General features: G+C 41.1%; 1 protein-coding gene across 1 annotated transcript in view; it reads left to right on the forward strand.

The window, feature by feature from the left end:
* Positions 1 to 13,163, forward strand: part of lpin1b (lipin 1b) — a 29,964-nt gene extending 16,801 nt beyond the window's left edge. The window contains exons 9-19 of the mRNA XM_089021798.1: positions 1,772 to 1,950; positions 2,022 to 2,115; positions 3,815 to 3,884; positions 4,624 to 4,710; positions 6,102 to 6,299; positions 8,246 to 8,394; positions 8,466 to 8,552; positions 8,635 to 8,787; positions 8,901 to 9,015; positions 9,818 to 9,921; positions 9,997 to 13,163. Coding sequence (XP_088877924.1) covers positions 1,772 to 1,950; positions 2,022 to 2,115; positions 3,815 to 3,884; positions 4,624 to 4,710; positions 6,102 to 6,299; positions 8,246 to 8,394; positions 8,466 to 8,552; positions 8,635 to 8,787; positions 8,901 to 9,015; positions 9,818 to 9,921; positions 9,997 to 10,171 — 1,411 coding nt within the window. The 3' untranslated portion in view covers positions 10,172 to 13,163. The remainder of the gene's footprint in view (positions 1 to 1,771; positions 1,951 to 2,021; positions 2,116 to 3,814; positions 3,885 to 4,623; positions 4,711 to 6,101; positions 6,300 to 8,245; positions 8,395 to 8,465; positions 8,553 to 8,634; positions 8,788 to 8,900; positions 9,016 to 9,817; positions 9,922 to 9,996) is intronic.
* Positions 13,164 to 13,275: the final 112 nt, after the last annotated feature.

Genomic DNA, 13,275 nt, shown 5'->3' on the forward strand with positions numbered 1-13,275 from the left:
GTGTTGCAGTGGAGAAATTAACATTTCATAGCGGCAAAGTGATGAAAGTTAGAGGAAAGGAAAGGAAGAAGCCAAAAAAGATTTTTTTTGTAAAGGCGGCCACTCTTGCGGCGCAATCTTGAAGTCAAAAGGAGTCCAAGATGGCGCCCGAGTCGGCAGCCGTCAGCAAGTGCTTTGATGAGCCTTGCTTTTTTTGATGTTTTTGTGTTTTCTTTTGTCACTTTGTGTTGTTGTGCGTCGTGTGGAACGGATACGGATTGTTTTTCAGCATTTTTGGCCACGACATTCATGAAGGGGGAGACTGTGCTGAGCGGTTGCGCCTTTTCGGCAGTAATAATATGCCAGTACTGTTTTTGAATGGGAGGAATGTCGGAGCCATTCGACTGTCGCTGGACACCAAAGGGGCCATTGTGGTTTTTGGCGCCTGTAATGGGCAGCATCTTCACAGCCCCGCTTTGTTCAGTGGAAGGTCGGTGCTGTTGGACAGTCTGCGGCTGGATGGATAAATGGCTTGAGGAGCCCGCGATAAGAAGGAAGGAGCGTCAGCGCAGGGCGCCGATGCGTATATGGAACTGTCGCGGGATGGAATTGAAGCTGATTTATGTGGGACAGGAGATGTGAGACAATCTCTTTTCGTCAATGGATGCTACAGCTGCGTGTTTGCTTTCAACATTTAGCTTGTAGTCGACGTGCACATTCCACCATGATGTCCCTGATCCACTGGTGAAGAGACGCTTTGATCCTCTCCTTTTTCATCTGGAACTGCTTTATGTGACAAAGAGGGTACGGAAAGTGCTTAAGAATGAATGTCTCTCTGTGTCTTTGTGTTGTCATGTTATTTGTTATTTAGTTTTTTTTTGTTCTTTTGACTTCAAGACAGCGCCGCGAGAGTGGCTGCCTTTCCAGAAGCTCCTGTGTTTTGCTTTTCTACTTTCATTTCTTTCATAACTTTGCTGCTGTGAAATGTAATTTCTCCAATGCGAGACTAATAAAGGCAAATCAAATCCAATCCAATCCAAAACAACAACAAAGAACAAAAATACAAATACTGTAATGTGACACAACACAAAAGACAGACAGTCATTCAATCTTAAAGGACAACCGACATCTCCGGACAAGTTGTGTCCATAATTTATAAAATGGCTTCAAATGACTTCTACTGAGCGTATTTTAAGAAGATTCCACCGCATATAGCTATATTTTACGTTTTAAGACTCGTGCTGAATATTCAGGAAGTCTTGTTTTTGAGTTGGTGATGAGTCCGTACGTGACGTCACGAAAGGAACGCCCCCGACCGAAAAAAAAAAGACGCATTGTAGCGGTCCTTCCATCACGTCAATGTATTTTGCTGTACTTGTTTGGTCTGGGGACCTCGTGTTGCACCCAAATGCTGCCAGAAGAGGGCGTCCAAGCTCCCTATAAGGAATTTATCAGCCTGTGGAAGCGGAGGTGGCCACAGGAGGTCGCCATTTTGTGCCTCTTTTTCGGTGAGACAATGTTGCCTCAATGTTGCCTCATAATGGCACGGAATAAATTATTTAATCGATTGCAAACATGTATGCTTTCCTCTTCAGAACTATTTGAATCATATTCATAACTGGATGTGTAACAAGAAAGTATATTCTCTGAATCTGAAGCCATTGTTTAATAAATGTGATGTTAAAACATAAATCGTCTCCAGACGATGGCTCAAATCTCATGTTCGATGAAAGCCTTGGTCTATTTGCAGCGGGTTACTTTATTTATTTATTTATTTATTGTCACAGCACAGCGGCGCAGCAGTTCGGAGCGTGTCGGATCCGAGGCCCCGCAGCTCTAGCCTTTCCCCGCAATCACTGAGTTCCGGGGGTGACAGTGGCGTGGACGGCTTCAGCGACCCGTTGGGCGACTTGCCTTCCATCGCCATCTCACTTTGCGGGGGCCTCACCGACAATAAGGAGATCGGCAAAGGTCTGAACACTCACGCAGGATGGCCTAGGTCGCCACAAAAAGGCTCACAATCCATTTCTGTGTTTATACAGAAGAGTTTCACGCCAAGATCATTTCATACCAGCAGTTCGTTCAAAACCCATTGGTCATCGACGACCCCAACCTGGTGGTGAAAATCGGCTCCAAGTAAGACGCAAAAAATGAAAAAAATGGAAAAATATTGTGTTTGCTTTATTGCTTTTAACTCATTCACGGCCATTCACGAATTTATGCAGGAATTGAAAATATGACCCAGAGCGCCATTTCCGAATTTGTTCGTGTTTTGTTTTTTCTTTCTTGAGTGCCAACAAAGCGCTGGCCAGACCTTTTGGGAATGTTTTATCCCTTCCACAAGGGGCAGCATTTCCCTTTTTTCCTTAGCACTTTGTTCCAGCTTCAGCTGTTAAAGCGCTTTAAAAACCAATATATATGTATTGCATTGTATTTTGTACTGCCACCCTCATTTCAAGCTCATATAACTCCAGACCCATATAATTTAGGAATTAACTCAATTTTTCTCTGATTTATTGAATGTTTATGTAGTCCTAAAACTCAATATTCCGTGGGTCCTGGAATTCGAGTTACATTGACAAAAACACTGGCACTGGAATGGACACATTTTTGCACGTCTGACAGTGAATGAGTTAATATGTACTCAGTGGACACATTGTTGTACGTATCCATCCATTTCAATCAGAAATTAAATCACTGTCCCCTCTCAAGATTCAACTTTCAAGCAGTTACTTGAGAGGAAAGGGGCAGGGGAGAAGTGGCAGTAAAATAGGACAAAATCTTGATGTATTTTTTTTGTACATATAGAATGCCTTGGAATCTAATTTGAATCTCCAAAACACATATCGCATAATTAGGATCCGGAATGGAACACACAGTACTATGAAGTCAGAAAGATAGTAAAGTGCAAAGCCATGAAATCGCTATATAGCTAGCTTCTATTAGCTGGCTGGCTATCTAGATAGCTATCTGGCTAGCTATCTATTGGCCCTCTATTAGCTATGTATTAGCTAGCTAGCTAGATTTCTATCTATTTGAGTTATTCTGGGTTGAAAGAACGCTGGCACATATGGCTGCCGCTGCTCACCCACAGAAAAACTTATCCTGTGACTGTAAAGTGACCTTGAGAGTTTTGAAAGGCGCTTATGAATGAAATGTATTGATATTATTATTATTATTATTATCATGAGCAAATTCCTTGTTGTACTAGTTGCGTCTCGAATCATCTAGTGGGAAGCCTTGGATTGGATTGGGTTGGATTGGATGTACTGTATCGTTATTCTAGTTGTATTAAATTCATCCTTCTCCACTTGATATCTAATTTAAAACAGATTCGGTTCTTCATTCTGACGAAGGCGGAAGTATATGGTAATTGAACACCTAAACAATACTGTCTGTAAGAAAAGAATCTTTTTTAAATTACGTACCTTTATTCGTCTCACAGAGGAGAAATTTACATTTCACAGCAGCAAAGTTATGACAGGAAGAGGAAAGAAAAGAAAGAAGTAGAAAAACAAAATACTCTCGCAGGGCCATCTTGAAGTCAAAAAACAAACTAAATAACAAATAATATGACAACAGAAAGACACAGAGAGTCATTCATTCCTTGTTGTAATTCTGGCTATCAAGAACGGGTATTGACTGGCACTTTGTCGACACATGACCCCAAGTGTAGGGTCATCACTTTAGAAAACCACGTTTGTGTCAAATGTCAATCAGCTCTGCAGGTGTACCAAATATTGTGGCCAGGGAGAGTCTTCAACTGTAAAAGCTAGGCTAAGTTTTTTTTACTTTTCTGAAGTGATAGAAATATACCTGCGCTTTGCTTGCTCAGATACTATAACTGGAGCACGGCGGCTCCCATCATGCTGTCTATGCAGGCCTTTCACAAGCCGCTGCCAAAGGTAAGACATGTCTCACAGACACACAGGCCACAAATGACACACTGGCATCCGTTCGCATGCGTTCAATTAGCTTCTTGCTCGTACGTTATTGTCACATAATGTCCACGTTGAAGGTTACCTTACGTCAATTCCTCCTTCTGTCGCTCCTCCCTATTCATTTACAACCACATTCATCCATTAGTACGCATGCCTGTCTATTATTTACTCCGCCTTCCAATTTCGTCCGTGCCGTGTTGCTAATCTGCTGGGCTACACCTTTATAACTTCATTTTTGTCACAATCTGGTTGGCGACCAACGGGTGGCGCTGTTAGCCCCGCCTACACCTGCACAGGTCGTTACAATCAGTGGCAGTTAAAAGGGCTCCCGGCACGACCGTTCGTGTCGGGTCATTGTAGTGTGTATGTGTTTGCTGCACCCTGTCATGTTTGTTTCATCTTGGCAGACTTTTACTCTTAGTTTTCTTTGATACTTTGAATTTTTCTGTTCAGATAATTTTGATGTTTTAGATTTTGTTCCTGCTGACTTTATTTTAATACAATTTGTCAAACACAACCTGCTGCTCCCTCCTGCCTGCTTTTTTGGGACCCACAACCGCCATCACCACCTTGCAAACCGTGACAATTTTCAGCATCATCATTTGTTACCACTATTATGATTTTTTTTGGTCGTTTTCTGTTGTCTAATATGTTCTTTTTTATTTTTACCCCATTGTTTTGGGTTTCTTGCGATCCACTCCAGGCTGCAGTGGAAGGCATCATGAAGGAGAAGATGCCCAAGAAAGGAGGGAGGTGGTGGTTCTCGTGGAGAGGCCGGAACAGCAAATCGGTATGTTCAAATAGTAGTACAGTAATACAGTTTAATTTGTTTCAGTCTAGTAATGCAAAACATTTGTATATCAAATCATCTTTCCCCATTGAAATGAATTGAAATGCAGTTAATCCATCCCAAAAATTACAATGTCCTTTTTTCTGGAAGGTAGCACTCTGTACAGTTGTTTTCTATGTCTGTCTGTCTGTCTGTCTGTCTGTCTGTCTGTCTGTCTGTCTGTCTGTCTGTCTGTCTCTCTCTCTCTCTCTCTCTCTCTCTCTCTCTCTCTCTCTCTCTCTCTCTCTCTCTCTCTCTCTCACTCTGTTTATGTGTCTCTCTCTCTCTGTCTTTCTGTCTCTCTTTTTTGTCTGTCTGTCTCTCTTTCTCTCTCTTACATATATAGAGAGCTAGGTATATTCATATACAGTGGCAATATTATTTGCTATTTTTGCTAGTCCGACCTTTCTTAATGAAGACCAACTTGCAAAAAAAAACCTATTAAATCAACACAATAAAGAATAAAAACATTTGTGCATCCACATTAATTAAAGATTTGCAGAACTACTCTCAGGAGCAGTGGTAATTTTTCTTCAGATGATCATATCTTGTAGCATTTGGTCACATAAACATCCGAGTACAGTGATCCCTCGTTACTTCACTCATCGCGGCTTCAGTGCATCACTAATTTTTTTTTTTCAGGGGAAAAACCTTTTTTTTTTTTAATGGCATGCAAATGTGCAAACAAACAAAGTAAAGGAAACAACACTGCAAACAAAGCAGAATAAAATCAAACACACTGGCTTTGAGCTGTTCTCTATTCTCAAAGAAAAGAAAGCCAAAAAAAAAGAGAGTTCCAACAACAAACAGCAAGTCCTGAAGAATGAATGTCTCTCTGTGTCTTTGTTTTGTCATATTGTCTCTATGCTCTCATATTATTTGTTATTTAGTTTTTTTTTGTTCTTTTGACTTCAAGACGGCGCCGCGAGAGTGGCTGCCTTTCCAGCAGCTCATGTATTTCGTTTTTCTACTTTCATTCCTTTCATCACTTTGCTGCTGTGAAATGTAAATTTCTCCACTGTGAGACTAATAAAGGCATATCCAATCCAATCCAATTACCAATAACAATGTTATTCTCTCGAAGAAAGATTCCTTCAGTAGAAAAAGACACTACAGAGCAGCGGAGTCAGGACGAATAGGCGCAGCAGCAGCATATTGTTTTACAACACCGTTCTTTAAACTGTTAAAAAAGAGGTTTAATTTTTTGTTTCATTCTGCTGTATGTACAGTTTTGCATTGTAAAAAAAAAAAAAAAGCTGACTAGTACTTTGCGGATTTCACCTATCGCGGGCTAGTTTTGGAACGTATTTCCCCCGATAAATGAGGGTTCACTGTATCTCCCTTTTTTCTAGGATTCCATGTCGGAACACGGGGCCTGCGGCTCTGCCGAAATTGGGCCTTTATCTAACCGGCAAAAAGAAGAGTCATCGTCCAGCGACGAAGATCACAAGGTGGCCAAAAAGATCTCGGCAAGCATTCAATCAGAGGCCGGAATGGTCATGGGAGGCGTGTCGTACAAGAAGACGCTCAGACTTACCTCGGAGCAGCTGGTGAGGTGTTTACTCATAAAACCATGCCGTGTTCCTCAAAAGATTAGCATCCATCTTTCGGACACTTAAAAAAAAATCAAACAGTCTTTTTTTCCCTTTCTCAATGTTGTAGATTATCTGCTTTTAATTTGAAGTTGTTCCTGGAAGCACATGTTCGTGTTTTCACTATAGTTGGGGCTAGTTCATATCGTAAAATGTTGGATAACTGCAAACCTTAGTTGTGTCCTTTAAAAATCCACGTTTGTACGCACGCACACGGAGGTTAAAGGGAAGAGTTCCGGTGGCCATTTTGAGAGGTGGCAAGGTCGCAGATGAGGAATGAGGCCATTTTGGTGACAGAGATCGGTAGAGTAGCCATAAATTGTACTCAAGTACTTTAGAATAATATTCAAGTGTAAGTACCGTATTTTTCGGATTATAAACCATGATGTCCTTGATCCACTGGTGGAAAGACGCTTTGATCCTCTCCTCTTTTCTTTTTGTACAGCAAGTCCTGAAGAATGAATGTCTCTCCGTGTCTTTGTTTTGTCATATTGTCTCTATGCTGTCATATTATTTGTTATTTAGTTTTTTTTGTTCTTTTGACTTCAAGACGGCGCCCCGAGAGTGGCTGCCTTTCCAGCAGCTCATGTATTTGTTTTTCTACTTTCATTCCTTTCATCACTTTGCTGCTGTGAAATGTAAATTTCTCCACTGTGAGACAAGGCAAATCCAATCCAATCCAATACAATACAATCCAATAAATCACAGTTTTTTTCATAGTTTGGTCGGGGGTGCGATTTATAAATCGGAGCGACTTATATATGCTTTTTTTATTACTGTATACCATTTCACATGTTATTTTCACATTAAACCGCAAGAGCGCGCTCTCGGCCTGTGCTGATATTGTAGTGTTGAAACATCTGTGAGCCGTCAAAATCTGTGAGCGCAGAGACAGTAGCCTACACATTTCTATAACAGGTGTTACAGGGAAATCTGTGACCCGTCAGAATCTGTCGTCCCTGCGGTCGCGGTTTCTGGAGGGTCAGATTTTTCTGTAACACCTGTTATTTATAAACACAACTGAGAAGGGCTGAATAAAAATGGCACCGAAAAGAAAGTCATATTCTGCAGTTTACCAGCTGCAGATAGTGAAATATGCAGCCGAAAACGGCAATCGAGCAGCAGAAAGAATGTTTGGAGTGAGCGAAAAACTTGTAAGGGACTGGCGAAAAGCAGCGGTTACGCTTACTGAAATGAAGAAAACAAAAAAAAAACTAATCGCGGGCGAAAAGCTAGGTGGCCGCAGTTGGAGGAACGAGTTCACGCATTGGTGCTTGAACAACGTGCTCCTGGGAGAGGTCTCCACGCCCAGGTCGTTGCCAAGGAGATGAATATAAACGGCTTTGCAGGAGGACCTTCTTGGTGTTACCGCTTCATGCAACGCAAACGCCTCTCTATCACAAATCTCTATCACAAATAAATTTTCCCCAAAAATGCGACTTATCCTCCAATGCGACCTATATGTTTTTTTCTTCTTAATTATGCATTTTTTGGCTGGTGCGACCTATAATCCGGAGCGATGTATAATCCAAAAAATACGGTAGTCCTTCTCCCAAATAATTACTTGAGAAAAAGTACGGAAATATCCAGTGAAAGAACACTACTTGAGTAACTGCTGAGTAACTTCTTATTTTTACAAAATACAAGATAGAAATGTGTTAAATTTGATTTTGTCCATCAACGTCACATATTTATTATTATTATTATTATTTTAACTTTGCTTACTTCCGGGTTGAGTGAATAATGGTGTGTGTGGCTGCCACTGCTCACCCGCAGAAAAAATATCCTGTGACTGTGAAGTGTCCCTGAGAGTTTTGAAATGTGCTTAAAAATGACATTTGTTATTATTATTATTATTATTATTATTATTATTATTATTATTATTGTGTGTCCTGCCAATGCAGGTGTCGTTGCAGCTGCTGGACGGCGCCAATGACGTGGTGTTCAGTGTAACCACTCAGTACCAGGGAACATGTCGCTGCCAAGGAACCATCTACCTCTGGAACTGGGACGACAAGATCATTATTTCTGATATTGATGGAACCATCACAAGGTGTGTGTGTTTATGTATGTCTGCGTGCGTCCTGAGGAAGGTTTTTGAAGGTAAATCCATGTTAATTGCAGGTCGGACACGTTAGGTCACATCCTGCCCACCTTGGGAAAAGACTGGACTCATCAGGGAATTGCACAGCTCTACCATAAAGTCAGCCAGTAAGCATTCTGACATTTATGCTCTGACATTTCGCTAAAAAAATGCCATTCTAACCTTCTCTCTTGTCTGGTTCCAAATCAGGAATGGCTACAAACTCTTGTACTGTTCAGCCCGAGCTATCGGCATGGCGGACATGACAAGGGGATACCTGCACTGGGTCAACGAGAGGGGCACCATGCTCCCTATGGGGCCCGTCCTGCTCAGCCCCAGCAGCCTCTTTTCCGCTCTGCACAGGTCCGACATGCATGTATTCACTCGTAGGACATGTCAGTGTTACTAGTATTGCAAAACTGCACTCTCTTCGCACAAATAAATACTCAAACAGCTTTCCACATGTACGTTGACAGGGAAGTGATCGAGAAAAAGCCAGAGAAGTTCAAGGTGGAATGTCTGAGTGATATCAAGAACCTCTTCTACCCCAATACACAACCTTTCTATGCAGCCTTTGGCAACAGGCCCACGGTAAATAAATACACTGGAGCGCTCATTCAGTTTTGACTAAATTTTTATGGAAATATCGTAGATAAGATGGAGTCACTCCGTGAGGTGTCCATATCACTCACTTTTAAAGCAGAGTTCTTCATGTTTGTATCTTAAAAGCAATAGGAGGTTATTCAAGCTCTGGACCTTGGCAGAGATGTTTGCTTGGACACTGAACAAAAGCTCAAATACACAAGATTGCCTTTTACTGCCGGCAGGGGACGTAGTTTTCATGAAGCCACTTTGCGTGCGCTTCTTTGACTGACACCCAACCTCTGCAGCCCTCTGCCAAGCTATTTATTGAGAGTATATGCACATTTAAGTGATACTTTAGTAAAACACAGCCTTCTTGATTTGAATACCACACCCCTGGATGTTCCATGGACACCCCTCAAAGTCGTCCTTTGGTACAAGCACCAACATCCATAAACCAACATAACATAGAAGTTTAAATGTGTGGCCTTTCCATGAACTGATAGATTTGTAACGTGGCTAATGAGCTCTTCCTGTGAAGGTGTTTACCAAGTCCTAAATTCCACCCAATGTTAGATTTTTTACCCGAGGATGGCAGGCTGTGTCTGTTCACCACAGATAGGCCTTGTGTTCGGCCAACTAAGCATACAACAGCATGACACTTTTAAATATGATAACTTGTGTTTATTCTCTATCAGACCTACCAAAATGAATACAATCAGCAAAATCTCACCTCTAAACTCTGAACAATACACATATGCCTTAAAATGGATTCCGTCTTATGAACCTTTGGTCTCCATTTGGATGACAGGATGTCTTTTCCTACAAAGAAGTCGGGGTGCCACTGAATAGGATTTTCACAGTGAACCCCAAAGGGGAGCTGGTCCAGGAGCATGCCAAGACCAACATCTCATCGTGAGTCAGCTTTCCATGAGGCAAATAAATCCTAATAATATGTTTCCAATAAGTATTTTATTTTCCACCTTGCAGGTATGTTCGCCTCGGGGAGGTGGTGGACCACGTTTTCCCCTTTAAGATGCGAGCCTTATCCTCGGACCCCCCCTGTTCTGACACTTACATCAACTTCACCTACTGGAGGGAGCAGATTCCCCTGGTGGACCGGCAGGGACCCACACCACCCTGCACTCCCATCCTAAGCAACTAACTGACTGTGACACAGAATGCACCAAATGGTATATTCTTGGACCAGGCCACCTTTTGTTAGCAAGCCAAATGCATTGAAATGCAATTTGTGATTGAATAATTTATTCAAGGCAGCTTATTGATTTGAAGTGAGCCTTTATTTTTAGTAGAGAAGCTAAACTTAGTGCCAAATATAATACCTTTATTTTCTTACTCATATGGACAGCCAGTAAAGTCTCGTTATATCGATATCCAAGGGAGTCCGAAAAAATATCGATATAACCGGGACTATCGATATATCCGATCCTGCGCCGAACTGCATTACACAAAAGCCGCCAAAAGAGGGCAGCCAAGCGCCATATAAGAAACGGAGCTGGCCATTAGCTCCCTTTTTTTGGGGTGAGAGATGTTCCCCCAATGTTGCCTCAAAATGGCACATATAATTCTTTAATGATTGTAAACATGTATGCTTTAATCTTCAGAACTACAGTGTATTTGAAACATATTCATAACTGGATGTGTAACAAGAAAGCATATTATCCGAATCTGAAGCCATTGTTTGGATTCACAAGCAATGCAAGACGTCTTGGCGTGAAGTCATTTTTATTTGCATTTGAATAAAAAGTGACATCGGCTGTCCTTTAATACACATTATGGAATGTTAATAATTTTCAAAATCATCGCGCTTCAGCAGACAAAACAAGAAACATTGTTGCAAAAAACGATTGCATTCATATACAGTACAGTGGGCATGTACATAACACAACAGGGAAACTGCAACGCTTACATCTTACTGTATTATGTATACAATTTAAAAAAGTCATCAATCTTCTTCTGCTTCCCATTTTTACCTTTTAACACAAACACTTCAATCTCGTCTGCTACACACACGAGCTAGCGTCTGAAAATGAAAATGGCTCTGCTACATGGGTGCTGGGCACGTAACCAAGTCACCTGACCAAGTCGACCAATGGCGCGACTGATGGCGTGACACGTAACCAAGACATGTGACCAAGTTGACCAATGGCGCGACCGATGGCGTGTCACGTGACAAAGTCACACGGCCAAGTCGACCAATAGCGCGACCGATGGCGGCTCATGTGACCAAGTCGACCAATGGCGCGACCGATGGCGGCTCACGTAACAAGACACGTGACCAAGTTGACCAATGGCGCGACTGATATATCGATATAAACAACAAAAATGGCCGGCGGGGGATGAAAAGGAGCACCGTAATAACCGGATTATCGTAATAACCGGGTATCGTACTAAACGGTACTAATTATACATAAAAAGACTAGAAATGTGCAAGGGAAATGAAAATAGTATCGTAATAAGCGGTACTATCGATATAACCAATATCGATATAACGAGACTTTACTGTATATTAATAGTTTTTTGTACATTATAGAACAGTCCACCCCTTTTCGTTAGTGCCTACTATGAGGATTTGTCAAAAAGCTGGAGTCTATTCTAGCTAATTTAGGCAGAGAAAGTATGCTCGACCAGAAGTCCCCAACCCCCGGGCCGCGGACCGGTACCGGTCCGTGGGTCATTTGCTACCGGGCCGCGCAGAAAGAATAAAAATTTACATAATTTCCGTTTTATTTATTATCTGAGTCCGAACTATGTTTTATTTTGAAAAATGAAAAATTACCAGATTAGATCAGTCTATGACTAAAAATACACAATGGATTCACATTTATTATTATATTTAAAAGAAAGAAATGCCTGTCGTATCATTTTATTTTGTTGTATTTATCCGCCGGTCCGTGAAAATATTGTCCGACATTAAACCGGTCCGTGGCGCAAAAAAGGTTGGGGACCACTGTGCTAGACCCTGGTTACCAGTCAATCACAGGGCATATACTGCACAGACAAAGATCCATTGAACATGTCTTACTAATTACATTATTTTTAACTCCTGCCTCGCCGTTCTGCACAACTACATGTGGTAAGACTAGTGCTGCACATGTTGAGGCGAGTAGCCAGGTACAGGAGTTTGCTGGTGTGTGAGGCATGACGACAATTTGGCCCCAGCAATGTTTTTTTGCGCAGCACAGTGGTTTCCTTGTAACATGTAAATTGCATACTAGTGTGCCAAAAGTGTTGTTAGTATTAACAAAACATAACGTGTAAAAAAACAAAAAATATGTATAAAAAAAAAGCAGGTGGTTAGCATATCTGCCTCACAGTGCAGATGTTAGCAAGTTCCATTCTGGCTTCGGCCTTCATGTGAGGAGTTTGTCTGTTCTCTCCATGCCAGCGTAGGTGTTCGCCGGGCACTCCGCTGTCTAAAATTGGCAGTAAAACCAAAGATAGACACAGGATATGTAAATTTGCCATTTGTAATGTCACAAGTGGGAGAAATTCCCAAGAAAAGTTGAGATCATTTCACACTTGATGGCTGGGCAGGCAGTCCAGAAACACAACTCGTGTTCATCACAATAGGGTGCACACTCCTCAATTTTCTGTAACTGTTTTATAATACCTTTATTTATGGGGGCTGATTAATGTCAGGAAGCCCAATAGCTTGGTTTTAGTCACACGTTGGGAAAAACTGAAGTTCTTAAAAACAAGAACATCTGTGTCATTTCTTTGGTATCAAATGTATTTGTTAATTTCATTTTAATGCATCTATTCTTCACCTGTGCTTTAAATGCCGTGAACATTAATTTGCCTACAATTGCTATCAAATGTCATGTTGCAAGAATTTACAAAGGGAATTTGACAGTATTTCTTATGATGGACTTCACGTATGCTCAGTGAAAAAACAACTGTTCATCAGATTATCGTATGACCTATAATCGCACATATGTATATACATACAGTTATTTTAATATGCGGCAACATATTTTTTTCTTTCTATGAAAGAGCTTGAAATTTGTCAAATTGCCCTACACTCATTGTTCAAAAGTTAAACAAAGTCAAATAAATGACGTTGGTTACTTGGAGCAGGAATGTATGGAGTGTATTTCTTAAAATAAAGCTAACAGACAATTGGAAGTTCCATATACAGGCTTTCGTGTCATTTTTTCAGATTATTGAAGAAAATTGAACAGAAACAACAAATAAAAATAATATAACAACGTTCACAGGTTTTTATTCTATTAACTTTTATTGTTA

Source organism: Hippocampus bargibanti, linkage group LG19 (assembly GCF_051943395.1).
Source record: "Hippocampus bargibanti isolate YZ-2025 linkage group LG19, ASM5194339v1, whole genome shotgun sequence".
NCBI classification, from domain to species: domain Eukaryota; kingdom Metazoa; phylum Chordata; class Actinopteri; order Syngnathiformes; family Syngnathidae; genus Hippocampus; species Hippocampus bargibanti.